The sequence below is a fragment of the Eptatretus burgeri genome, chromosome 4, assembly GCF_056783735.1.
Source record: "Eptatretus burgeri isolate ZD-2024b chromosome 4, Ebu_testis_v1, whole genome shotgun sequence".
NCBI lineage: Eukaryota > Metazoa > Chordata > Myxini > Myxiniformes > Myxinidae > Eptatretus > Eptatretus burgeri.
In genome coordinates this window covers 32,397,777-32,424,468 of record NC_140964.1, presented here as the reverse complement: position 1 = coordinate 32,424,468, position 26,692 = coordinate 32,397,777, and the positions used below count along the sequence as shown (strand labels likewise).

Below are 26,692 nucleotides of genomic sequence, written 5' to 3'. Positions count from 1 at the left end.
CGTGGGCGTGTGTGTGAAGCTCCAACGGGCAAAGCACATGTGTTCGCGTGGGGAACCCCTCGAGACGTGGGGCTTGTGTTTTTTTTTATGTGCACGGTAACGTCATGGCTGCACGCGGGGTTGGAATCCGGCAGGAGGGGTATCCCTGCCGGATAGTACCGTCCAAGGAGGGACGAGGTACACGTGCAGCTGCATGACGTCACGGGCAGGTGCAAAGTGCGCGAGCTGTGAGTTGCCGCGCTGGTGCTGCGCATGTAAAGAAAAAAAACAAAAAAAAAAACAAAAGCAAGCCTCACTTTTGGGTGCACAGGATTCCTGGGCAAGGGGTGGAAGACCCCCTTGACCAGGGCACAGGATGGAAACTAGTTAGGGGGAAGGGTTAGCTTAGCTAGACCGGCTCCATGGGGCAGGGGTAAGTCCTCATGGAGTCCGTGGAATGGATTAGTTAGAGGGATTGTAGCGAGATTTAGGTTGGGAAAGTTATTTTTTTGATTTTGAGGACATGGACAGACTTGTGAATGTGTAGAGGGGGTGTAGTTTAGCGACGTAGTGTTAAAAGGAACGTGCTATAGTTTAAGGGACGACGTGGGAGCACGAGTTAGTTAGAGGATGCAGTTAGGATGGCAGAGTTCAGCGGTGAGTGTGTTGAAGAGTTGGTGAGTGAAGTGGAAGCATGTGCTTGGTGAGCGAGTGAGGCCAGCGGGTCTGTGGGAGTGGAGCGAATGGGGAATGCATGGTGCGATGAGTGATTGGGGGGAGGAGTGACTCCTGCCCAAGGGACCCCGGGGTCAGTATAAAGTGAGTCAGGGGGGTTAGTCAAATTAACAAATATGGAAGTCGTTTTGTTGTTGGTGGGGAAGTAGGCTCGAAACCCGTTTGGAGGGGTGCAGGAGCCCTGTTGACGGGCTGGGAGCGTGGTGGCGAAAGGTGAGTATCGCTGTGTGGGTACCCCGGGCACCAGGCTAGTCGGCCGTGGTAGGCCAAGGGCCCATGGGGGGCCGGGATAGCGTAGTCGGCACGGGTGCGCCTGCTTGGTGCGGGGGCCCGGGGCGCCATTAGCCACGTGGGCAGTGTTGTGGGCACGGGTGACCCTCGGAAAGGGGCCTGGGAAGCCAGCCTGCCACGTGTGCGTTTCAGAGGAGGTGCCATGGGGGGCACTCCCCGGTGTTTAGGGAGCTGGTAGGCTCGGAGGCAGTGTAGTGCCCGGGGGTGCCATAGCGGGAGATTCGGCAGAGGGTCGTGCCTGCCAAAGGGAGCCACGTGTCCCAGCCATGAGACCGTGTGAGGGCACGGAGAGAAAATTGGGGGGCGAGGCCCGAAATTGTGAGGACACCAACACAGGCGATGGGAATCTGGGTTGTTAGAACCAATAGTTTAAGCGAGAGGCGCTTGTTGAAAGCCCCGGGGTAGTTTAACAGTTAAATGGTTAGGGTAGATTAGGAAGTGTACCCCTCTGCACCATCCATCCCCTCGCTCTCGTTGTGGGCCGCTGGACCCACTTTGGTTATAGATCGCTGAAGTCTGGGGAGGCCATCCTGAGGCTTCGTTGGGCCTCGGCACAGGACGTTAGCTCTCCCTTATTCCCCTCCGGGAAGGGAACGTAGGGGTTGGGAGTAGGCTAGGTGACAGAATAGGCTAGCCGAACAAGGACGATAAAGGGGGTTAGGGGACGATTTATAGTGGGGAAGTAAAAATAAAAAAATAAGTTGGGGCTAAATTGGGGTTTGACAAATTAAGGGAGTGGGTATAGACAATGACAGGCAAAGGCGATAGGTTGGGAGGGAGACCGTAGGGTAGGTCCGAGCCCGCCTTCCGAGTGGCCAGCACCACCGCACTCCCTCCGCCAACCTCCACTGAACGGCAGGGGCTGGCCAGCTTCATCTGCTGGCTGCGTTGCTGCAAGGCAGAGGCCGGCCAACTTCATCGGCAGCTGTTGTTTTGCTGCAAGGCCTGTGCCGGCCAGTTCGTCTGCCGGCTGTTTTTGCCTGCAGCGGCCTTCTTCTGCAGGCTGTGTTTGCCTGCTGCCTTTGCCATGCCATGCCCACTGCCCCTGTTCACCAGCCCCGTTCAATTTTTGCTTTGCCCCCCCCTGTTCATTTCCATGCGCGCCGGGATCATCGTAAAAGCAACAGTTTGCAAGCTGCAAGAACTGCCCTGTTGGCAGCTACAACACGGGCCTGCAGTGGCGGCCCGTGCACCGTGTTTGCGTTCAGTTCAAACCATTCATCCATCCATTCGTTGTGTTCATTGCGTGTGCCACTTGAGCTGGCACGGAGACTACGTTTGTGCAGCCCATGCACCGTTGTGGTTCACTGCGTTCAGTTCAAAAGGGAAGGCCTTGGACTGCATGCGAGCAGCCTGGCTCCCTGCTAACTGCTTTCTTTTTGCAGAGCTCATTGATCCTGGGCCATGGTTTAGTGTAAAATTTGTAAGTTAAGGTTAAGATGTACTGTACATATGAGTGCGCCCCCGGCATATCTGTCCTGGCGCCGGCAATTTTATTTAAGTCGTCCGTGTGAGTGAGTTTGTTTAGATAGTTACGCAGCCCTCAGGTTATTTATTTTGGGGACACGAATACCATGAATGTCGCACTCAGGGATCCGTAGGTAAAATGTACTCGGGGAAAACTACACATGATGGCACACGAAAATTTGACGACTCGGGACGAGTCTGTAAAAAGGGGAGGGGGTAGTGTTGTGGTTGACGAAATTCGCAAACCACCATTCAGGTCCCTTAGGTGAGATATCTCTGTAAGTATATGTGTAGTTAGGCCCAAACCCGTTGTTTAGAGGGAATAAATGTCATTCATGTGGGCTGCGACCCTTCTAGATAGCCGTTTTTCTTTTACTATCTTTATTTTGGACCAGCCGCCATTACTACCACCACCAACCACGTTTCAACAGCCATCACACAACAACCACCAACCGCAACGCCGCTTCAGAACAACAGCCACGACCTTTACCGTCACAACTCGCCCTCGCAACCATCGCATCACCGCCATTTCCACGCCGCTTGTGGGCACCGATACTGGACTCGTGCAGGGCGCGCACCGAGCAGGGGTGCAAAAGCGCCGGCCTTTCCGAAGAAAACGGATCAAAAACGACTCACGCCCACTTCTGTTCCGTCCTATCGGCGAGCGTGGGGCGATTTGGCCCCGCCTCCAGGTGCGTTGGAGTAATATCGCGATATGCAAATTCATGGATCAAAAAGCATTCACGCCCACTTTTCCTCGGTCCAATGGGGAGCCAGTTAGAGGTGAAGGGTCGGAGGTAAAGGGTCGAAGGTGAAGGAGCGAGGCCACGGGGCATATAAGGGGCCGCGCTCGCCAAACAGGCAGTACGGAGGGGAGAGAGTTAAGAGTTCGGAGCCAGTGAAGAGTTGGGACGAGTCAAGAGAGGAGACGGAGAGGGCGGTTGGACGGAGCTGTGGAGAGGTGGCGGCGGCGAAGGCGGTCGAGGGGGTGCTCGTGTCGGAGTCGGGGAGCTGCGGAGGGAGAGGCCGGCGGCGCGACCGAGGTCGTGGTGGAGATGCTCATCGCGGAACCCGAGACAGGGAGATATGCACCCCCCCCCCGAGCATCAACAACCCCCTCCTGTTTCCTCCCGCGCTGAGATAGTGCGAGAAGGGGGCCCCGTTCCCACCCCCTACCAGACACTGTCCGCGAGGCCCGCGGAGTCGGGGCGCCACCGCCATCTTGCGGCTCATCATCAGACGGGTAGGCCCGACGCGGTCTCGGCCCCAGGCCCGCCTACCCCCCTCATCCTGGAGGGTGGTCCTTTTCTTTTTCTTTGAGTATATGTGTTGTCGGCGCCGTCTGTGAAGTAAAACTGTATAAGTGTTGCCGCGTGCTCGGTAGTCGGTTAGATCTGCATTGTTGCATTTGCTTTTTGTGTATTATTGTGCTTCTTCTTCTTTTACATTTGCTTTTGGTGTAATTGTATATGTGTGCTTTCCGTTCATCGCGAAATAAATGTGCTTTATGTTGAACTGTTTTCCCGTTTCGCTTCGTCTTTTCCTTTATTGAATCTCCATCTTACTTCACGTAAAGGGTTGGTCGTGGGCTAAAACGCCCGATAATTAATCGAACCGTCGAGGCCGACGATAACACCGCTCGGTTATCCCGATAGTACGGAACGGGTCGCTTAAAGTGGCCCGTGTCCGAAGTCGACCTGCGGCGAGGTACGATCGCCCGGTCTACCCTCCGTGTGGGTACTTAGGTAGGTCGAATTTGGCGAGCAACCCTATCCCACGCGGGGGGCCGGTTGGCACGATCGTGGTGAGGCCGAAAGGTCCACCCGTGACTAGTTCCCGGCGTTAGTCCGAGAGGGTCACGACGGGATTGTCCGTCCGGTGGGCGACGTGCCGCGATTCGAGTTACGTGGCCGCTCGCACGCCGGCGGGCGCGAATCCGCAACAATATATATATATATATATATATATATATATATATATATATATATATATATATATATATATATATATATATATATATATATATATATACAGTATAAATATAGTTTTTGGCCCTATCTCTCAATGGTAAAGAATGACCTGAAAAATTCTCAAATCAAGATCCAGATTCAGATCTTCACCAAAATCGAATCAATTAGTCCTCGTCATACACCCAACTTGCCCACCAAGTTTCATCCAAATGCGTCCTCGATTTTCTGAGATATCATGCAGTATCATTGTTAGCGCCAGTTCTCAATGGTGAAGAATCAGTTAAACCTATATATTAATACTGAAGGACAAATTTTGTGCTCCTCCTCGTGGTCGCGTCACGTTTTTCTCGGTACTGTGACCTGGACTGAAAGAAACTTCGTACCTGTAAGAGTGCATCGCACATAGTGGCAATAGTCAAACTTCAACTCTGAAGCAGAATAAACACTTTTCGTTTTACATTTATTTACATGGCGACATGTGACGTCACCGCTGAGAGGCGTAAGGACTTCATGACGTCATCGGTCATTCGCTGACGTCATTACGTCTGTCGTCGACAGACCGTCATCGCTGAGAGGTGTAATTCCACTCCTCGAAAATAGTGTCTGCAATGTAAAACCCTCTCCTGCACATACTGACTACCTCAGAATGTGAATTTGACACAAAAAATGTTACAAGAAACATTGGATTTATATATTAATACTGAAGGACCAATTTTGTGCTCCTCCTAGAGGTCACATCACGTTTTTCTCGGTACTGTGACCTGAGAAGTTTTGACACGGTGTTTGTACGTCAAAGTAGACACGTGCACAAATCAGGAGACTTCTTCACAAGGAGTAGTGTACAACAAAAATGTCGTGTACAAGGACGTTGTGTCGGCCTCATTAGGTAAGGCCATTGAGTACATCGACTGGGATCCGGCTCTTACAAGAGCCACCACCGGTTGTCATATTGGGCTCATGGAACGGAATCCGTCTGTGACGGGGTTTCGGCTAGTATTAAATAATTATCGTATCCAGATCTAGATTCAGATCTTCACCAAAATTGAATCAGTTCTTCCTCGTGGCACTCCCAACCTGTCCACCAAGTTTTGTGTGAATCCATCCATAACCTTTTGAGATATCCTGCTCAGACAGACAGGGGTGAAAAATATCCTCCGGCCACCTTCGGTCAATTTTGGTCCATGCAGAGGTCATAAAAAAAAAATCGATGATCCAAAGTTGAAATCAATTTTAGGGGGGGGGGGTGTAATGATCAATGACAGACTGATAAAATAATTTGTGTGATATTAAAATGTTAGCTTATATTAAAAAAAAATAGAAAAAGTAATTTGCCCACAACTTTAAAAGTTTTGGTTTCAACCTTGATTGAAAGTTGAGGATTTCTTCCAATCTATGGCATTTGAAGAAAAGCAAATTAAGTCACGTGATCAAGGAAAACACCTCAGGGTCAGGCAATGACAGATGGTCTTCATTGAAAATTATTTTCTGAGATTCAAGGTCTCGACTTTGACTTGGAAGTGGACTCAGAAAGCCTAACTTCAACCACATACCTTGTCGAGATGGCCTTTTTAACCGAAATAACCAGCGGAAATTACGAGTTACCGACCCAAAATATTCAGACGCCTCTACAATCTTTCACAAGGACAGGCAGTTTAACATATCCTCTCATTAAATGCAAACTCCCAGGTACAGCATTCCCCGACACATTATTTAATTAGCCACCAGTACTCAAGTGATGAAAAATGCAACTCAATGGGTACCGAATCAGCAAGTTCATTTACTTATGCATTCCATGAAAAAAAACTCTCACAAAAAAATAGACAGGCCATAGTCAGCATTAAGAGAACAAAACCAGTTGGAATTATCCATTGCAATAAAGAGAAGCATGCTACTTGGATGTTTAAAACAGATGCAGATGGACATCTGGTACAAATCTTTGATTCAACAACAAACTATATTGGTACCTTGTCGACGGAAAGTCGTTTCTGGATCAAAGTAAACAAAAGCATCGAGTTCAGAAACCCAAGTACTATATATTATATGGTGGTACAATACCAAAACTGGAATGATGTATATTCCATTAAATGAAGAACAAGAGGGCGACCCGATGCAATAAAAAGAGCAAAATCAAGATGGCTGCTCACATTACAGTTCAAGATCTAGTGACTTTTTTGAGGATACGCTTTTTCTCGTTAAGTCCTTGCAGGCTTATAAGGAAGAAATAGTGATGGAGAAAGTAGAAACCTTTTCCACTTGAAATCCCAGAATGAAGCGGTGAATCGGCTGTTTTGCGTACGCCATTTGGAATGTGATACACTTCAATTGATACCTGTATGATGTCCAGTTTATCAAGGAAATTGTACATTTGAAGTTATTTATGCAAGTTTGACTTTCCAGGGTGAAACAATGAGATTCCATTAAATAATTAAATTAGTATGTATCTCCTCCATGGAAGGTGGACAGAGGTTATGTTTTCACCCCTGTTTGTCTGTTTGTTTATTACTTGGCGAAAACTTTTTTTTTGCCAAGTTTGTTGATGTATTCCATTAGTTTGTTTGTCTGTTTGCTCACCTACAGCACAAATCACTCAGCCGATCGTTCTGAATCTTTCGCAGATTGTAGGCATTGTCCCTGCGACGGTCAAGCGACAAAGTTTTGCAAGGTCAACATTAGCCAGATTTGTAAAATTGTCAATTTTCATCCAATTGACTTGAAATTTGAGCAGAATTCTCATATCAGCTCACTGAATTCAACCACCAATTATTTTGTGGTCAACATTGGCCAAAGGTCAACAACTTAGGTGGGATTTCTAAAATCCTCAATTTTCATCCAATTGACTTGAAATTTGAACAGGATTTGCATATCAGGTCACTGAATTCAACCAGCCAATTATTGGAGGTCCAACGGTCAGCATTGAGAGATAGGGCCAAAAGCTATACATACATATATATATATATATATATCTTCTTCTTCTTCTTTTGGCTGCTCCCGTTAGGGGTCGCCACAGCGGATCATCCGTATGATCCGCATAGTGATTTGGCACATGTTTTACGCCGGATGCCCTTCCTGACGCAACCCTGGTCACCTCTTACGACACAGGGATATGGTACACCTATTTTAACCGGGGTATACACCGGCCCAGTATACTGGTACTCATTTCGCCGACCTCGGAAGGATGACAGGCTGAGTCAACCCCCTGGTGTATTAATTCGGTGGCCCAACGGGGCTTGAACTCAGGACCTTTTGGATCCCAAGCCGCTGCCCTAACCACTGCGCCAACACCAGGCTACATACATATATATATATATATATATATATATATATATATATATATATATATATATATATATATATATATATATATATATATATATATCATGATATCTCAAAAAGTTGTGGCTGAGTTATAATAAAACCATGTGTATGAGTTGGTTAGGTGACAAGAACAAGCCGATTTGATTTTGGTTCAGATCCAGCCTATCAGTGGGATACAAAACATAAACCGTTCAGCCTGGTGGAGGTATGTGCTCTACCGGGTGTTGTTGTCGTTGTTAGTGTGGTTGCACATAGTTATTCATCAAGTTGGCTTCTCCCTTTAATATCTCCATGCACATTGGTGCACCGAGTTTGAGAGAACATCAGTAATAACTTAGATAACCATCTGAATTTCCTGACCATCGCCATGAACAAAAACTCCATGGACACAATCAGAATTGTTAAAAATCGAATCCGAGTGGAAAATCGGAGATGCGGATATATGCAAGACCTTGCCACACTCCAGAGTGAGGAAACAAAGTGACGCATCCAACCTCCACCTTGGGAAAGGGAGCATTATTCTGACATCGAAGCCCATGCGGCATGATTCATGTACATTCTTAAGAAAGCGAAAACTGTGCAGAGCTGGAGAAGTAGGTGAAAGAGTTGAACTTTGACATCATCCTGTGCCATCTATGTATAAAGTTGGGTCGATATGGCCACAAAGCACAAGAATGAGAAAGCCCTGACTTGAGAGCAAATCTGCGAAACAAGTCTGTGCCAAAACATATGGGTGTTTGATTGAGGCAGATTGGGAGAGACCATGGTAATTAATGGATTCTGGAGCCGTTCAAAGTCAGGGCACGAACACATGGTGCTGGGTTCAAATCCAGGTGGGATTGAGCACTAGAGCTACCTTAAGTCTAAGGTGTGGCTGTGCTGACAGTCGATCCATGCTCCAGAATGCTTGTGGGTGCTGATGCCTGGCATCCAGCATTTTGATACATCATGTTGGATGATCATGTGTTAAACATTGCTCGCGACCTTCCTCCCTCCTTCCCCCCCCCCAACCTCTATCGATCCGGCATTCAGTCCACGTATAACCAGCATATTGTGATCAATGAAAGGACATGATTTCTGAAGTCAATCTCATTTTTGCATGTTCCATGTGTCTTTTCGGTTCCCAGTGTTTAAAATCTATGTGCAGAGTTATTGATTACAGTCATGATTACATGCACTGGAAATATTATAATCGATGCATTACTTGGATAACAAACAACCTATGCTATTTAAAGTGATTGAAATGCAAGTATTATCGGGTTCAGCGTTTTTAGATGATTGACTGTTGAACTGGGAACTGTATATTACTGGGATTACAGCATGTGCATTGTTTAATGAAGTTTTTTTTTTCTTAAACTGGACAGTGTCCATCCGTTATACGAAAGAATGATCATTCGGAGTCATAATTTGATGATAACGTGGCCACAAAGACATCTGTTGGGCTCTTTTTGTGATCGGAATTGCAGCGATTGGGACATTTTTCATCATTGTGGCCACCGAGCATCCTTTCCAGAGATACTCATTTGGGCCTCCAGGACTGTGTTGCACCCCTGGCTCTTGACACATCAGATGTGAGCAATCACAAGAGGTGTTGGGAACAAATTTCTAGTCCCAGGAACAAATTAATAAATAGATAATGTATGCAAGCACATATTAAAATGTTTTGGAAGACAATATGAAATGAGCTGTGTCATCATGGGAAGCTGAGTTTAACCACAGTTCATCAGAAAGCAAGCTGATGACCAATAGTGGGGCAACTTAGCATAACAATTGTGCATTTTGTGAGGAAAGCACCAAATTTGGCACACTAGTATCATATTATGAACAGATTTGGATATTGGGCCATCTCAAATTTTTGATGGCAGTGGAAAATGGCTGAATTTGATTCATCAGCGGCTGAATTTGAGATGGCCCAATATCCAAATCTGTCCATAATATGTTAGGCTACTAGTGTGCCAAATTTGGTCCTTTCCTCACAAAATGCACAATTGTTATGCTATATTTAGCTAAGTTGCCCCACTACAAGTCTTTCTCCTGATCAGTTAATCGCATTATTTGGATCGAATACCTAATTTAAGAAAGTGATTCTGTGGCTGAAACCTAGAAGTCACTTAAATACCTTCAATCCAACGCTGAGCATCATCCCTTTGCAGAGGTGTTCCTCGTCATTCTTTCATTTGAGTGCCAATAATATTCTCTGGTGGTGGTACAAAGTGATCATGTGATCTTAAACCTGCCTCACACACTTGGTTCCGAGATGTAGTCATTCGATTAGTGGACTCTCCAAAGTTAACCTCTCTTTCAGAAAGTCATCACCATCACCAGACGAAATTTTTTTTTTCAGTTGACCTCTGGGGAATGTTATAATACTCCTGTAGTCACAATCTAGCTTAAGGGCTGCTAATAGTGATTATTCAGAGTAGTTTCACAATATAGACACAATTCAAAACTACCAGCACCCCCCCCTCAAATTATTTCACCATAACTCAGCTTGTACCTGGAGATGTAGTCCATTGTCCATAGATCCAGCCTCTCGACCTTGTGCTTCATCTGGCAATGCATGCCTCCTCTCTGCTGCTTCCTTTTGCTTCAGGCCTGAGACCTTCTTCCCCTTTTCTTTGAAATGTCTGCAATGATAAAGTAACATGTGGTCACAAGTTTATTCCCTTGTTAAAAATATGGAAACACTTGCTCATCCAGCAGCGACTTCACGGCGTCTGCGGTAAGAAGCATGCTCACAAATTGTGTGTTGCACACAATGGTATACACGGTTGAACCATTTATCTTTAAGCCCTGAAGTGGCCCCAATGATCTGTTCCAATACTTCACATCTCATGCCAATAGCATTGGGTTTAGAGAGCATGAATCATTGAGAAATGCTGTGGAAAACTGTTGGGGACCAATCAGAGGAATTGGCTCAATGACGAATAGATTCTTGAAGTTAAGAATTGCCATATCAACAAGTCAGTATTACAATACTAGGTACATTCACGTGTGAATTATTATGTCAGTTCTATAAACATTTCGATTGCACCTCATTTGCCACATGAACCTTGTTGTCGGAGGTTGCCAATGCTGGGTGCTGAAAATTACAGGTACAATGACATTTTATTTAGCCTGAGAGGAATACTACACTGTCAAGGTTAATGGCAGTCTGCATTGGCAGACAATTTGAATGATAACTTTATCAATGGAAAGTTAAGAGGTATACCAATTTCCATGGGAAGCAAAGTACAGTACTGGGTATATATATATATATATATATATATATTTTGGAGTGGGGGTAAAGTGGTGGCTCGTTGGTGAGGATACTAGAGACTGGCATCCCAGTCCCAGTGGCTGTGGGTTCAAATCCAGCAGAAGATGCAGTAGTATAAACAGTTTGGATTCTCAGCTTCTGGAAGTCTCGCGAGCTTCAGAACTGCCACGCCACTATTGGATTGTCAGTAAAAACCCAGCTGGCTCATTAACAACCTTCCGGGTGAGGACAAGCTACCTGTCTCAATTGGTCTGGTCTACCTGTTCTGCGAGTCCATTCTCTGTGGTTGACTAATATATTCCCTTCCCTTGTTACAAGAGGTCGTTCTGAACGACTATGGGTCCCAACCTTCTCTTGAACTTACAACTGAAAGTAATCAATTTATTTTTTTAAGTTGACCTTTTGGGAATTAACTCTTCATCGGAGCAAGAGCTTCTTGCTAACGCGTGAAATGTCAGCTTTACTTTGCTTCAACATGGGCGGTTCTCGCATGCCTTTGTCAACTTTCAGTTGATAAAACCTATCGTTCAAATCTCATGTACTTCTTTCAATTTATCCAATGTCTACTAATGGCCTTATAATGAATGTAAAAAGGCAATAAGTCATCTCATGTCCATTGTCCTACATATCGTAGTTACTCCGTGAGTTTTAGAACACTGGAAGAAAAAATTAAATCAGCAAACTTTAACCAGACTCGGTGGTGTAATGGTTAGAGTGCCTGCTCCTCGTCTGGTAGGTCGGTGGTTCGACACCGACTGTGGCAGAGCAATAGTAAAGACTTTAAAAATGGTACGTGCTGCTTCCTTACTTGACACTCAGCATTTAAAAACGATAGGGCATGGACAAACAACCACAGGTTGGCAACCATTGTGCAGGCTTCAAGGGCCTAATGGCCTCCTCCTCTGTTGAAGTTCCAATTGTCAGGGAACTCCTATTTTCACTTCCACCTTTTAGATGAATATTATTTTCATTGTACATTTTATTACCATCTAAAATAATGCTTCTGGAGTAATTAATTGACAAAGTGAGTGAAATTCAGGTCTTTATAAAAGAGTTACAGTAAAAGCTCTTCCACGAAGATTGCACAACAAGCAACCTGTTGCTTTTTGGCCAAGTGCTGTCAACATACGTAATGAAATTTAGCAAGAGCAAAATTTACCGCATTATGCAGTCAAGAGTTGCGGCAACCTACGATTGAGTCTCTTCCAAATCGACAGTATGTAGTTTCAACAAAACGACGCACTGTGTTAAAGTATATGATACAATCCCACTTTTGAGGTGAGAGTTGATGATGTCCTCAAAGGGAAAATAAAAATTCGTACTGTGGTTTGATGCTCGGTTTTTTTTTTTTTGGCCAAAATAAATACGAAGTGACAATGAAAGTATCGATAACGAAAAGTTTAAAACTTTATGTCATGAGGTTGTGCTTCCACGGGGGCACTGTGGACGTAATATGAGTGGAGCAATTCAGTTATGAGAGCCCAGCACGCATCGATCCATCCATCCATTGGGATCATGCTCAGTGCAGAGCGTTGGAGCTGCCGAAGCAGTCTCCTCGGTTATTGGGCATAATCCTGGACGGGTCGCCACTCCGACACAGGATGCCAGCAAGCTGGCACTCATTTTGCCGACCTCAGAAGGATGACGGGCAGAGTCAATCCCACCTGGTATTAATTCAATAGCCAAGTGGGATTGGAATTCAGGATCCTCAGATCCCAAGCCCACTACCCTAACCATTAAGCAAATACCAGGCATACACATTGATAAGCATATGTATATCAGGTGATGCTGATAATCATTGACGCAATCCCATACTTTATGGCTTGGCAATGTCCCATTGCATCGGTGACTCCAGAAAGAGAAGTCTGTTGATGCAATTTGGGAGATAAGTTTAACTAAGCAACCACAATATACATTCCCTTCTGCTTCACCAATTGTGAGAACACCAAAAGGCAGATAGAATAGAAGAATACATTTGGCAGGGATGGGTGGGCATGTAGATGGTGCATGGGCTTTGATGAGTATATCCCCAAACTACCACCCCACCCTAACTCACTTGACCTCCCCTCTGCACCCTACAAAAACAGCCCTAAATAGTTGACAGCCGGAGAATGTTGCCTGTTAACTACTTCCCCCCTTCCACTATTGCTGTTTGCTACACTCCTCATTAACTTGAGAGTACTGTATATCGTGTTCTAGTATTGATGCAACTGGGTGAGAAACGTAACCACGAGGTGCATTTCCTTGTATGTTGAATGATAGGCACAAGAGAGGCTACCAGCAGATTGAAATTCACATAATTGAGCAACTTTGACATTTATATTCGTTTTTGCAGCAAATGTACTTCTGTAAACAAGAGTTTATAAAAAGGTTGGACTGATGTTTTCATACGAGAAACTACAACGAATAAACAATGGGGTTGGAGACGTTAACCCCACCATGTAGCAGGGTAAATATGGCCAATGGATCATGATGCTCGGCTATTTCAAAGCCTTTTCCGCAATTAGGATAAGAATCAGTTCATACCTGTAATATATTTGAGGCAATGACCTGTCACAATGACATGAATGAACCCGAAATGCGAAAATCCTCATGTAAGGCCAATGACCCATGTTTGCTTTTGGAGATGCTGCTCGGCTGAAGTCAGAATTTATAAGGTTCACAGGTTCAGTGGCTGACGGAGGAAGCTTATAAAGCCACCACATGCAGTCAAAATGTAACAGTTCAGAAACTGTGTCAAGTCTAGAAAATGACATAATTTGTGTGGAATCTGACACACATGACTTGCTCAAAGTGTATCCATTAATTTTCAGGAAAAAGGTTTAACCGTGGTGAATCAACCATGACTGGCAGACGGAATGATTGATTCATTTCATACAATCAAAACTAACATCGTTTTCTTAAGCATGAGCATTTTGTTCATTCTACAGTCAACTTCATCATGTTGAAATTGAAAGTGACCTACACGTGTGAAAGACAACGTGTCCTTGTGGCAGATGGCACTTGTTGGTTCCAGACAAGATCTGGCATCCTCACCAATCACAGCTGGAGATGTATCGTGCAGCCGTGAACTAACATATAAACAGTATAATATTTGACAGGATTAATGCGATTGGGAATATGTGTTTTAGTAAAAAATAAAAAAATAAAGACAGCCAACTAACAAATACAATGAAACTCCACTACATCAATTTGGGACAACTAAAGAAAGAGCAGACACAGCCTCAGTCAACACTTCATTTGTGGTCCATGAACTTGATGAAGTTCCGATGAACTTTGACTCAGAGGCCGAGTCCAGGGGGGAATTGGACTCGGAGGTCGATTCCAGCGGGAACTTGGACTCGGAGGCGGAGCCCAGCGGGAACTTGGACTCGGAGGCGGAGCCCAGCGGGAACTTGGATTCGGAGGCTGAGTCCAGCGGCAACTTGGACTCGGAGGTCGAGTCCAGCGGGAACTTGGACTCGGAGGCGGAGCCCAGCGGGAACTTGGATTCGGAGGCTGAGTCCAGCGGCAACTTGGACTCGGAGGTCGAGTCCAGCGGGAACTTGGACTCGGAGGCGGAGCCCAGTGGGAACTTGGATTCGGAGGCTGAGTCCAGCGGCAACTTGGACTCGGAGGTCGAGTCCAGCGGGAACTTGGACTCGGAGGCAGAGTCCAGCGGGAACTTGGACTCGGAGGCCGAGTCCAGCGGGAACTTGGACTCGGAGGAGGAGCCCAGCGGGAACTTGGGCTCGGAGGAGGAGCCCAGCGGGAACTTGGATTCGGAGGCTGAGTCCAGCGGCAACTTGGAATCGGAGGCCGAGTTCGGGGGGGAACTTGGACTCAGAGGTCGAGTCCAGCGGGAACTTGGACTCGGAGGCGGAGCCCAGCGGGAACTGGGATGGAGGCGGAGTCCAACGGGAACTTTGACTCGGAGGTGGAGTCCAATGGGAAGTTGGACTCGGAGGCAGAGTCCAACGGGAACTTTGACTCGGAGGTGGAGTCCAATGGGAAGTTGGACTCGGAGGCAGAGTCCAACGGGAACTTTGACTCAGAGGTGGAGTCCAATGGGAAGTTGGACTCGGAGGCGGAGTGCAACTGGAACCGGGACTCGGAGTCCAACGGGAATTGCGAATTGCAGCTGTCTCACGGGAACTTGTACTCGGAATCAAAATGGAAGTTGAATTTCACAATGAAAAAATAAAAGTAACATCCAATGTAAATAAATGTACAAATTTTTCTCTGAGCCGCAATGAAAATATTTCACCTGTGGAACCGCAAACCCCAAGATGACGTGAGCCATCATGCTATATTATTTGATATACAGAAAAGAAAGTTTGACATGCAATGTTTGGTTTCAAGAAGATGCTTGAATGTTATCAGTTGAAACAAGTATGTCGTATTAAATTTATTCTATGGCTGGAATACAAATGGTTTGATTGCTTTTACTGGGATACGTGTGGTTTGTGAGTTATACTGCTGCGATCTTGCACTTGTGGAGCTAATCATACTGCTGAACCACATGCCTGATCAGTGTGATCCAAGGCTAGGTCATCTGCTTAATAAGGAGTGTTAAATTGTTCAATCACGTATGATGAGTAAGTTGTGATCAAGCAGTACATGTGTTATAATTAGGCCAGTTCTCCCTGGAACGTGTGTGTGTGTTTTCTTTAAACGTCAGATTACCAAATCACCGGCAAATTATATTGCAGGAGCAAGAGATCTCTTGGATCAAGGAGTGCAGCTGCACTCCAAATCTTAGGCCCATGATAGAGGGAGAAATTTGAAAACTTGATCATAAAACGTGAGTTGGTATTAATTAATATGTTAAATAAATCTGAAGAAAAGTTTCACAACCAATATAAAAGGAAAACCAGGGTCAGTCACATTTTATAAAGATTATCTTCCTTTTAATCTTATGAACCTCACCAAGCAAAATTCCAGTGTTGATTTATTTATTTATAGACTGGATGCAGTTTCATTGAGAATTACCCTCCCCCCCCCCCAAAGCAACATTCATTAAGAACTACCTCGATGCAGTGCAAGAAGTCAGACCAGTTCAAATTCTGTGCGAGACCAATTTCTACACCAGGTGCGGCACAACGGTGCCTGCAGTGCTTTGCAAATATCCACAAAAAAACAGGCCAAAATACGATTTGTAAATAACAAACCGGTGCTGCTGATTGTGGCAGGCAGCGGTTAATACAGTGCAGACTGACTCTCCGTGCGCTGCCTCCAGCGGCCATGCACGACATTCCTGGCGCCAGCAATCAAGCCACAGTAACAGAATCCGCTCGGGACACATGGGGAAGGGAAAATGTCCCCGAACAACCTGGCTGGCCACTTCATTTGAGCAAATGTGGCTTTCTGAAGATTCCCTGCAACTCAAGAGACAATGCTTTGGTTCAAAGTCAGAGATGGAAGTTTGCTTGAACGATCCACAAAGCAACCTGCAAACATGGGTACTCTTTTGGAAATCCTGTGAATGTCTTCAATTGCCACTTGTTCACTCATCCAAAGTAGCTGTAGAGCTGCCACTGGTCCAAAGGATACTCCCATCAAGAACAAAAGTGATAACCCAGTCGATTGAGATAGTTGTGTCACCAATGTGCATTAACTGGTGTCTTCTCTGTTTTGTTTTTCTTGTTAGGTCGCTGAGTCAATGTCTGATGAAATGGCCATATTGGGCAGTCCTATTAGCAGAGGAATTATACTCTGATACAAAACTGCCGAATGAATATCCTTTGGGTTAGCCTGCTTGATTTTTCCAATCAGATCACATAATTCAGCTGCGATTTGTTCATCGTCTATTATGTCGTTGCAATATTTACAGAAGAACACCAATGACTCGTAATATCCGTCTTACTTGTGATGTCTGTACAAGCACCTCCAAGAGACTTCGAGTAATGTCAAAAGAAAGAAAGAAAAAAAAACTGCTGAGATATTATTTAAAGTAAGCAAAACATTATGGATCATTGAAATCACAATTCACCTCTCCTACTTACCCCAAACCCCTCCTATTTGCCTTACTTGGGGTTTTACCAACTCAAGGGACAACCAGATGTGTTGACATCACAGCAGAAAACGTATCCTCTAATTGCATACTTAATGATTAATTATATTGTCAGTCTTAAAAACCTCGCAATCCATCGACTAATTAAAATTCCTCCTTCAATAAAAGCAATCAGCAAACAGTAAGCAAAGGCTTTGGAAGATCATATTTTCAAGGAGTCCTCAACTTTAGCGCCTTTCTCCAGTTATGTAGTATTCTGGAAACAATTACAAAACATATTGTTCCGCTTATAGGAGGAGGGGGGTTCCTGGAGTTAGTTTAGGGCCTCAGCACCAAATGTGTTTCGTGTAGTTCTTGGGTATTTTTGAGTCCTATATTAAGGACATGTGCTGGGGTAAAGTTTTCTGGTGTGGCACAGCTGAGTATAGGGGCCGAGTCATTTTAGCCCAGTTTAGGTAAATTTTTCCACCTCTGTGCCCAAACCCAACCCCCGAGTTTGACTGGGTGGGAGCGAGGTGAAAAGGAGGCGCTCCGGACATTAGCCATATCAAAGCAGCAGACACGCGATAGAGGGTTGGGGGGATGGGTAGAGGAAAAAGCTGTGGCGCTCAAATGTTCAACGAGTGAGGGGCAGGGCCCTCCAGTATGGCCATCCCTAAGTGGAGTTTAGCAAGGCAGTGCGCCATTAACCTGTGCTGCTTGGGACATCAGTGTCGTTGATCGGTCAAGACTGTCACTGTGTGCTAGTGTGGCAGCTGACACCCAATGTGGAACTGATATCAACACCTGGAGGGTGCACAAGTGGGAGAGAGGGGGGGGAAGGGGTGGCAACTACATAGGTGGGTGCACTGCAACTTTGACTTCCTGGTGACAGAGGTACGCCATTCTTCAAGCCGCTTTTGAGAGACTTTTTACACCAGTTACAGCACCATCCAGGGTTGAACTACACAACCCCTAATTATCACGCCCTATTTTGTGTGCCTGACTGGTGTGTGTGTGTGTGTGTGTGTGTGTGTGTGTGTGTGTGTGTGTGTGTGTGTGTGTGTGTGAGTATGTGTGTGAGTGCGTGTGTGTGTGTCCATCGGGGGGGGGGGGGTGGTGGGGAGGTTTGCGAAGAGTTTTTTTCACATTTATTAATCATGTCTTCCTGCCTGGGATTCTGCACCATGTCTCCCATACGTCTCAATTAAATGATTTATATATTTATTCCTAAGTCACACATGCGTGTCGGGTGTCTGTGGTTTTTCCCACATTGACCGATTTGGTTAATTAAAATCCCCTGGAGGGAAATAAATCTATTAACAAAGGCACTTTCCCATTACAGTCAGGTCAGTGGTCTCTCTGTCTCTAACCACCTCCTTTATGGTCTTGCCCACTCTGCTCTTTCTGTACTTTGCCCATCCCCCCCTTAGATTTCTGCAGGCCATATGTAGTCCACCAGAAGCCCCCCCCCCACCACCCCTCCCCGGTGAAACTCCCAAAAGCCAGAATCACTGCTCACCTCCACTCATCTGTTCCTCTTTTTCATGACCTGTGGAACCAACTTACACATTCTCTTCAATCTTATTCTTCCCTCCAGCTCGTCACCAAAGGTGTTTATCACAATCTCAGATCATCCCCAATCCAAAACAATGATCTTTTCTTCCCCCATTAACCCCCACCCCCACCCCCTCCCCCCCACTTCCAATTGTCCTGTTTTCCTTCCTGAGAGCTTGTTTCTGTATACATTTTGTCCACCCCATACATCCTCCCCTGCCCCTCATTCCTCCCCGCATCCATTATTTGTCCAAGTCTCCCTCGATTTCATCATTAAACCCTGCTGTTGGTGTTTCCCCTTCAACGCTGCCTGTCTGTCTGTCTGTCTGTCTCTGTCTCTCTCTCTCTCTGTCTCTCTCTCTCTCTCTCTCTCTCTGTCTCTCTCTCTGTCTCTGTCTCTGTCTCTGTCTCTGTCTCTCTCTCTCTCTCTGTCTCTGTCTCTGTCTCTGTCTCTGTCTCTGTCTCTCTCTCTCTCTCTCTCTCTCTCTCTCTCTCTCTCTCTCTCTCTCTCTCTCTCTCTCTCTCTCTCCTGTTCCTTTGTTCCATTGTGTCCTGATCCATTCAGTATGCTCGTTCTTCCACGAGCCTGGACTTTGTATCCCCAAAAAAGTAGACATAATTTGACATCACGATGTCGAGTGATATGCCTCCGCCGACATTAAGTCTTTTCTGACTCTAACTTTGACCAAAAACCTCAAGATCATTTGACCTCAATATCTAATCTGTTCAAATATCTAATCAAATCTCTAATTATCAATATCTAATCTAGTTTAGCTCAAATCCCATCGCCAATGGTATCACATTAACAGGAGTTTGTGACCTCGGACCCTTGACCTTTTAGTAACAAATAACTTATCATGGATGGACACACTGAGGGAGATTTATACATACTTGCACAAAGTTTGATTGAAATCCCTTCAACTGGTCTCAGGTATCACATTTTTACCCGGCATGACCTCTGACCTCTTGATGCCGAAATCTAATCAGTTCATCTTTGCATCATAATATGTACTTATACCAAGTTTGGTCAAAATCCCATCACTGGTTCACAAGATAGCATGGTAACAGAATTTTTAACCAAACGGGGCCTCTGATCTTTGAGCTCTTGACCCCATAATCTAATCAGTTCATCTTTCCATAATTAAACAAACTTGTACCAAGTTTGATGTAGATCCCTTCAGCCATTCTTGAGTTATTGCGGTTACGAAGACCTATCACAAACAGACGGACAACCCGAAAACAAAATGCCTCCGGCGACTTCGTCAGCGGAGGCATAAAAAGGAGGTGTATACATCATACAGGAAGTGAGGAAAAGGGGGTGGGGAGCCTGTTCAAAGTGATGAGCAAAATTGTAACATTTAATGTATGTAATATGTATAGGGTTTCTTCAAAACTGTCAAAAGCATTTATCAACAAAAACGTCATGGTCACTGATTTAACCTGACAAAACACTTACGAAGACCACAACCAGGTGAGAATCTCTTCCTCATCGCGGTTAAAGGTATTCCGTCAAATTTCAATCATGGCCTTTGTCTCAGAATTCAAAACCAACACCGAATAATGTAAATGCATGTAGAAGTCCACAGGAAGAAAGGAATTAGGTTCACTTCTTTGAGTTATCGTTCATATTCTGCACGTTATTCTCCATACTAGCCCAACGAGCCTTATGAAGACCACAAACGAGCTCGTTGCTAGGGGTAAGCCACATCCAACTTCTGTAAGTGTTTTTTTTTGGCACAGCAGGCCAGAGAGGCACATTTCCTTGTAGAATGCCTGCCGAGTGACAAAGAACGAGTCATCGTATTCCCCAAGATAGCAGATTATATGTTACAACCCATTTAACGTAACGTGTGTCCACATCACAGCATAATTGTTTCTCTTTGCCGAGCTAAGCACATCGGGAGCTGCAATGGAAGTCTGACTCATGGTGTGCCATTCTCAGCTTTGCTGCATTATGTGGATGAATAAAATGAATATGTGCAAAAGAGACCAGCATTGCATACGTCTAGCTGAAGCAGTCTCTAGTCAGGAACATATGCTTTGGCCTGTTTCAAGTTCAAATCTTAAAACTGGCTCAGGATGCTGAGAATCAAAGTTCAAATCCCACATACTACATGTGTTTGTCCAACGTGTATCAATGTCTTTAGAATTGATGTTAGACACGGCAACTCGTGTCTTTGTTTTGCACATTTATGTAATAAACCCCGAGTCCATGAGCCTTAAAAATCACTGTTCAAAAAGAAGAACTGAAGAAGAGGCTCAAGGAACACAATCATAAATAAATCCAAAATGGTGAAATCCATATGGTTATGAGTATTTGGTGCACAGAATATTTTGAAGTGCCGTGGTTAAGGTAACAACTGAAGGGTAAAAAGTTCTGTAGACATTTCAATGACCTTAGAGGAGCACTTTTCCATGACGAACGCCTGGACCTGGGCAACAGGGTTGCGGGTCGGTCGCATCTGCCGACCGCCATGATCTGGATTCATCTCAAAAGGTCACACATCCACACTGAAACTCAACTACCCATTTGGATCGACTACCCACACCTTCACTACGCTTTTGTAGACTTTCTTGGAGTGGGCACATTATTTGCATAAACATCCCTGACACTTCAATGAAGCAAAATCCAGAATTGTATGATGGAGCAAACGTTTTGATTACACTCTGAAACAACAAACAATGTCACAGGGTGCAAATGAATACAGTGTTTCGAGAACATGTTGAACACTCCTCCTACGAGGAAACAATATGGCTCATCATGCTTGTGTTGCATCATGCCCCATTCACTTCATCCATCACATTACATTGATGCACAAACCCCCTTATGACCATTCATCTAATTTAACAGCTTCACCTCCCAAAAATTAAGTTACGTGTTCCATTTAATCATTAGTGAAGGGAACTTAGTCGGGTACCGGCACGCAATGGCTTCCCCTCAAACCTATTCCACCCCCTCATCCACTTAACTTTTATTAATGGAATAATAGTTTCAGCCATAATCTTTCTTGGTAAAATCACATTTCAAAGTTGGCCTACAAAGCCATTCATGGATTGAACATCCTCCGTTGTGCAAAATCCTTCTTTGGCACACCTGAACTCTTATCCACCGACAAGGCCTTCATCCGCAGCTTGATGGAGCTGTGAGCTGGTGCTCTTCCCATAGAGAAACATCCACTGACTGCTCCCCCATCTGTGCTGGCACCTCTGCTCACACCTTGCTTAGCTTGATGCCATGGAAACCGAGGCCGTCAAGATCATTGGAATCGCTCGTGATTAAGCTGAGTCTATGGGCCAATTACTTTGCCATTGCAAACAGGTCAGTGGTCTCTCTGGATTCTACCACCTCCTTTCTGGTCTTGGAATAGGGAGACAATGCACTGTCCTCTCAGTGCATTGTCTCCACAAGGTTTCTGAAGGGCACACGTGGTTCACCAACAATCCCCTTCTATTAAAATTCACAAAATTCAGGATCACTGCCTCCACTCATTCATTCCTCTTTTTTTTTCTTTCCCCCCCCCCCCCTCCCCCACACGTTGAACCAACTTCCACATTCTCTTCAATTTCATTCTTCTCTCAAGGTCTTCAAGACAGATGTTCACCACCATCTCAGTTCATTCCCATTCCAAAACCATGATGTTTTCAACACCCATTAAACCATTCCCACAACCCCCCCCCACCCCCTCCACACCTCCTTCCAAATTTCCATTGTTTTTCTTCCTGAGAGTTTGCTTCTGTATCCACCTTGTCTACCCCATGTGTCATCCCCTACCTCTCATTCTTATCTGCATCCCTTGTTGTCCGTCTCCATCTCTTTTGTTCCTCCATACTGCGGCTGGTGTTTCTCCCCTCTCTTTCTGCTGTTCCTTTTGTTACGTTGCATCTTGATCTGATCCGTTCCATGTTCCAACTCTTCCACGAGCCTTGATGTTGTATCGAAAAAAAAAAGCATACACACTCGAATATGGTTTCCTATTTTGAAGATCCCCGCTCTGACCTGTCCCAAGGTTTGCGTTCAAACTCTTCACAAGGAGGACCTGAGAACCTGTTAAAATGTTGATCAAGAGATTTCGGTGACCACTGCCATCGAGAAACACACACGCATCGACCGCATATACCTGATGGTTCAGATGCGATAAAGTCAAAATTTTCGATACATGCACATCTTGCAGTTACATTCCTTCAATTATTTTCAGACATCTTTAAGAGGTGCAAGTCTCCTTATCTGCTCCATTGATAACCTGACCCTTCTCCTGACATCCTTGGAAGGAACACAGTTGTCTTTTCAGCCTGAAAGCTTATAATAAGGAGGGAAGCAAACTCTTTATCGGATTCTTATTTATAATTAGATTGGGCAGAAAAATAAATTGTGTTATCAAACAAATAAACATACGAACAAAGACTTTTTGATTGAAGAACAGGAAACATAAACCCCTCCCACAGTAATCTGAAATGTTCATTCAATTGTTCCAAAAGTTCATAAAACTCTTCAGAATCAGGGTCCCCCCCCCCCATTTCTTACCCCCATTACATCGCTGAGGACCTGTACGCTAATCTCGGCGAGACATTGCCATGTTTCATGTTTGACATTCATCATCTGTATCCAATTATCAGCAGGGATCTCCTTTCTTTAAAGTGGGATTTATTGGAACCCGATTCTTCAACTGCTACAGCGAAAGTTCATGGCGATCAGATACTGGATAATTTTCACACATAAGTTCTCTTTCTGTGCAGTTTTTCTCCTCTCCCTGTGTAAGTGTCCGCATCGATTGTGTTTGGAATACAGGGGAGGAAGAACACTGCCAAAAAGTACTGCAACAATGTCGAGAGTTTAACAAACAGAATGGCCTGCGTATTGCAACATGAGAGCAAACACAACTCAAGACAATTGATGCGATTGTGCGGAGCACATCAACTAAATAATAACATCACATTCATGGTTTCACTGACTTCTACTGTTTCCTTGTTTGCTCCTTTAAATATATACGTCTGTACAATTTTGCTTTTAGTGTGGTAATCATCATCATCAATGTACAAAACTCTTTGCAGAGCGTTGGTGCCGCCAAAGCAGTCTCGCGGCATGGGTTATGCCGAGTGGTTTGCCATTGCCTTCACAGCAGTCAGTCAGGGTAGGAATTTGTAATTTGTTCAGAGTGCCGGTGATACTCGCCTACTCTTCACCAAAGACACCAAGGGATCTCTAACGTGAACGACTAGTGATGAGCGACGGATGGTGCAGCTTAAAATCCTTCAGACGAATGGCACACGTATTGATGAATCAGCCTCCCTGCGAAACATCAGGATGATAGTTTATAGCCAGGTCAAGATTCGAACCCAGGCTAGACGGCTCGAAGGTGAGTGCGCGTACCTCAAAGCTGGCCTGCCATCTCCAGGGTGGGAATACCTTAGTCAAATCCTGAACCATGTTATTGAACACATTCAAAATATTTGCATGCAATCAGTTGGCAATGGCTCGGGTTTGGTCCAACAGAAATCTTTGTTTTCTCGAATCCATTCAAAAGGTCCATCAGTTAAACTTAGCATGGAAGCAAAATGTTATCTGTGGTCATCTTTGACTTTCGCTGTTATAAGTTTGTCATGAAGGGCTGAATATTTCAATGTCAATGAAGTAAATACGAGTTTGAAGTACGTTGCTTATTACTTCTGCCACAGAAGGTGCATGGAGATTATGTTTTCACCCCCATCTGTCTCTTTTTGAGCAGGATATCTCAAAATCTTAGGGATGGATTTGGACGAAGTTTAGTGGACAGGTTGAATGTTCGAAAGGGACGAATTGATTTGATTTTGATGAACATTTGGATCCGGATGTGGCCTATCAGCGGGCTACAAAACATAAACTGTTCAGCCTGCCAGAGATGCACGCTCTCCCATCCATCCATCCATTGGGACCATATTCTGTGCAGAGCGTTGGTGCTGCCTAAGCAGTCTCCTTGGATATTGGGCACAATCGTGGACGGGTCACCACTCTGACACAGTATACCAGCAAGCTGGCACTCGTTTTGCTGACCTCGGAAGGATGGCAGGCAGAGTCAGCCACACCTGGAATTAATTCAACAGTTGAGGAGGATTTGAACTCAGGATCCCAGAATCCCAAGCCCACCAACCCAACCATTAAGCCAACACTTGGCATATGCTCGACCGAGTGCTATTGTAGTTATGAGTAAGTGCTTTACCGAGTGCTGTTCTAGTTATGAGAGCCATGGCCAGCCACTGAAAAACGAATTGTGGCAAAATAGTCTCGACTGTGACAAATATTGAGGCTTCAGGATAGGAAAGAAAACAAAGGACTGCTGAGACCTGTGACAAAAACTCTTGAGGATCACTTTTTAAAATGATGATGCTGTCCGATTCAAAACATCCCTGTGACCAAGGTATCTAGACAAAACGGGTACTGCACCACAAAACAAAATGATATTAATCCATTGACTACAAGTGTAAGTTATTTGTTTGTAACATCAAGATAAGGCTCACAAAGGGAATTGCACATATGATACGAGACGGCCCATTGCGGCCAACGCCTGCAAACCTATACCCTTTAATTTATCTACTCAGCAATCCTTCTCTCACTCCCTTTTACCCTTTCACACATTTCCCTCAAAGCCTTCATCCACTCCCACTTATTCTCCTTTTCCCACCGCCTTGTCTTTGCACTTTCACATACTTCCACTCAACCCATTCACTCACTTCCCTTAATCTCTTCATCCACTCCTACTTATATCCCTCGTCTCACTACCTTTTCTACCCTTTAACCTTTGAGCACAAGCTGCAGCTTTAAGCTAATTTGGTTCGGCGGTGCATGAGTGCATACAAGTTAAACAAACACCTTGAATAATCATGATAATTTCCAATGTCTATTGCTTTCATGCAGAGAAGCCACACATTGTGTCACATTATGAATTGTAATTGCCACAACCACCATGAATGGCATGACATGATGCACTCACACTATTCAGCCAAGACAACTCGGACGAATTACGTACAAAAGCCTTCATTTATTACACCGATTGATCACCCCAATATTTTAGAGGTGTATAAGCTAGAGCGCTGCCTCGATCTCCACCGGGAAAAAAAACAAGTTGGTTTACATGCCTATTGCTTATGTGCATATACAATACATCGTGGTTATATAGCTCAGAAAATTAAAATTGTGAATATGGGACTTCCGAAGACATCTTCGGCTGAGCAGAAAACCAACATGGCGGATGCATCGATTTCTATCAGCCAATTGTGGGTCGAGTCAAGCCAGTTCTTCAGCCAATGGGTTCAAAGGCTTCATACGCACGCAGCTTCATTACGTCTTTAATACATAAGATAAATATATATTTATATATATATATATATATATATATATATATATATATATATATATATATATATACATACTGACATACACACATACATATACATATACACACACTACATGGCCAAAAGGATGTGGACACCTGCTCATCCAACATCTCATTCCAAAATCATGGGTATTAATATAGAGTTGGTTCAACCTTTGCTGCTATAACCACCTCCGCTCTTCTGGGAAGGATTTCCACTATATGTTGGACCATTGCTGTGGGGATTTGCTTCCATTCAGCCACAAGAGCATTGGTGAGGTCAGGCACTGATGTTGGGTGATGAGGTCTGGCTCGCAGTCGCCGTTCCTATTCATCCCAAAGTTGTTCGATGGGGTTAAGGTCAGGGCTTTGTGCAGGCTTGTCAAGTTCTTCCACACCGATCAAGACAAACCATTTCTGTATGAACCTCGCTTTGTGCACGGGGGCATTGTCATGCTGGAACAGGAAAGGGCCTTCCCAAAACTTGGAAGCAAAGAATTGTTTAGAATGTCATTGTATGCTGTAGCATTAAGATTTCTCTTCACTGTAAATAACAGGCCTGGACCGAACCATGAAAAACAACCCCAGACCATTATTCCTCTGTCACCAAGCTTTGCAGTTAGCACTATGCATTCGAGCAGGCAGCGTTCTCCTGGCATCCGCCAAACCCAGATTCATCCGTCAGACTGCCAGATAGTGAAGCGTGATTCATCACTCTAGAGAGCGTGTTTGCACTGCTCCAGATTCCAATGATGGTGAGCTATACACCACTCCATCCAGCCGATGCTTGGCATTGCACATG

The 26,692-nt window shown here is 44.9% G+C and overlaps 1 protein-coding gene across 7 annotated transcripts in view; it reads right to left on the bottom strand.

Annotated features, from left to right (window-relative positions):
• Positions 1–26,692, bottom strand: part of LOC147027752 (ELKS/Rab6-interacting/CAST family member 1-like) — a 434,885-nt gene that overhangs the window by 177,007 nt on the left and 231,186 nt on the right. For all 7 annotated transcript variants that reach the window (XM_085877321.1, XM_085877320.1, XM_085877323.1 and 4 more), the window contains one exon: positions 10,255–10,384. In XM_085877321.1, the coding sequence (XP_085733447.1) occupies positions 10,255–10,384 (130 nt within the window). The remainder of the gene's footprint in view (positions 1–10,254; positions 10,385–26,692) is intronic.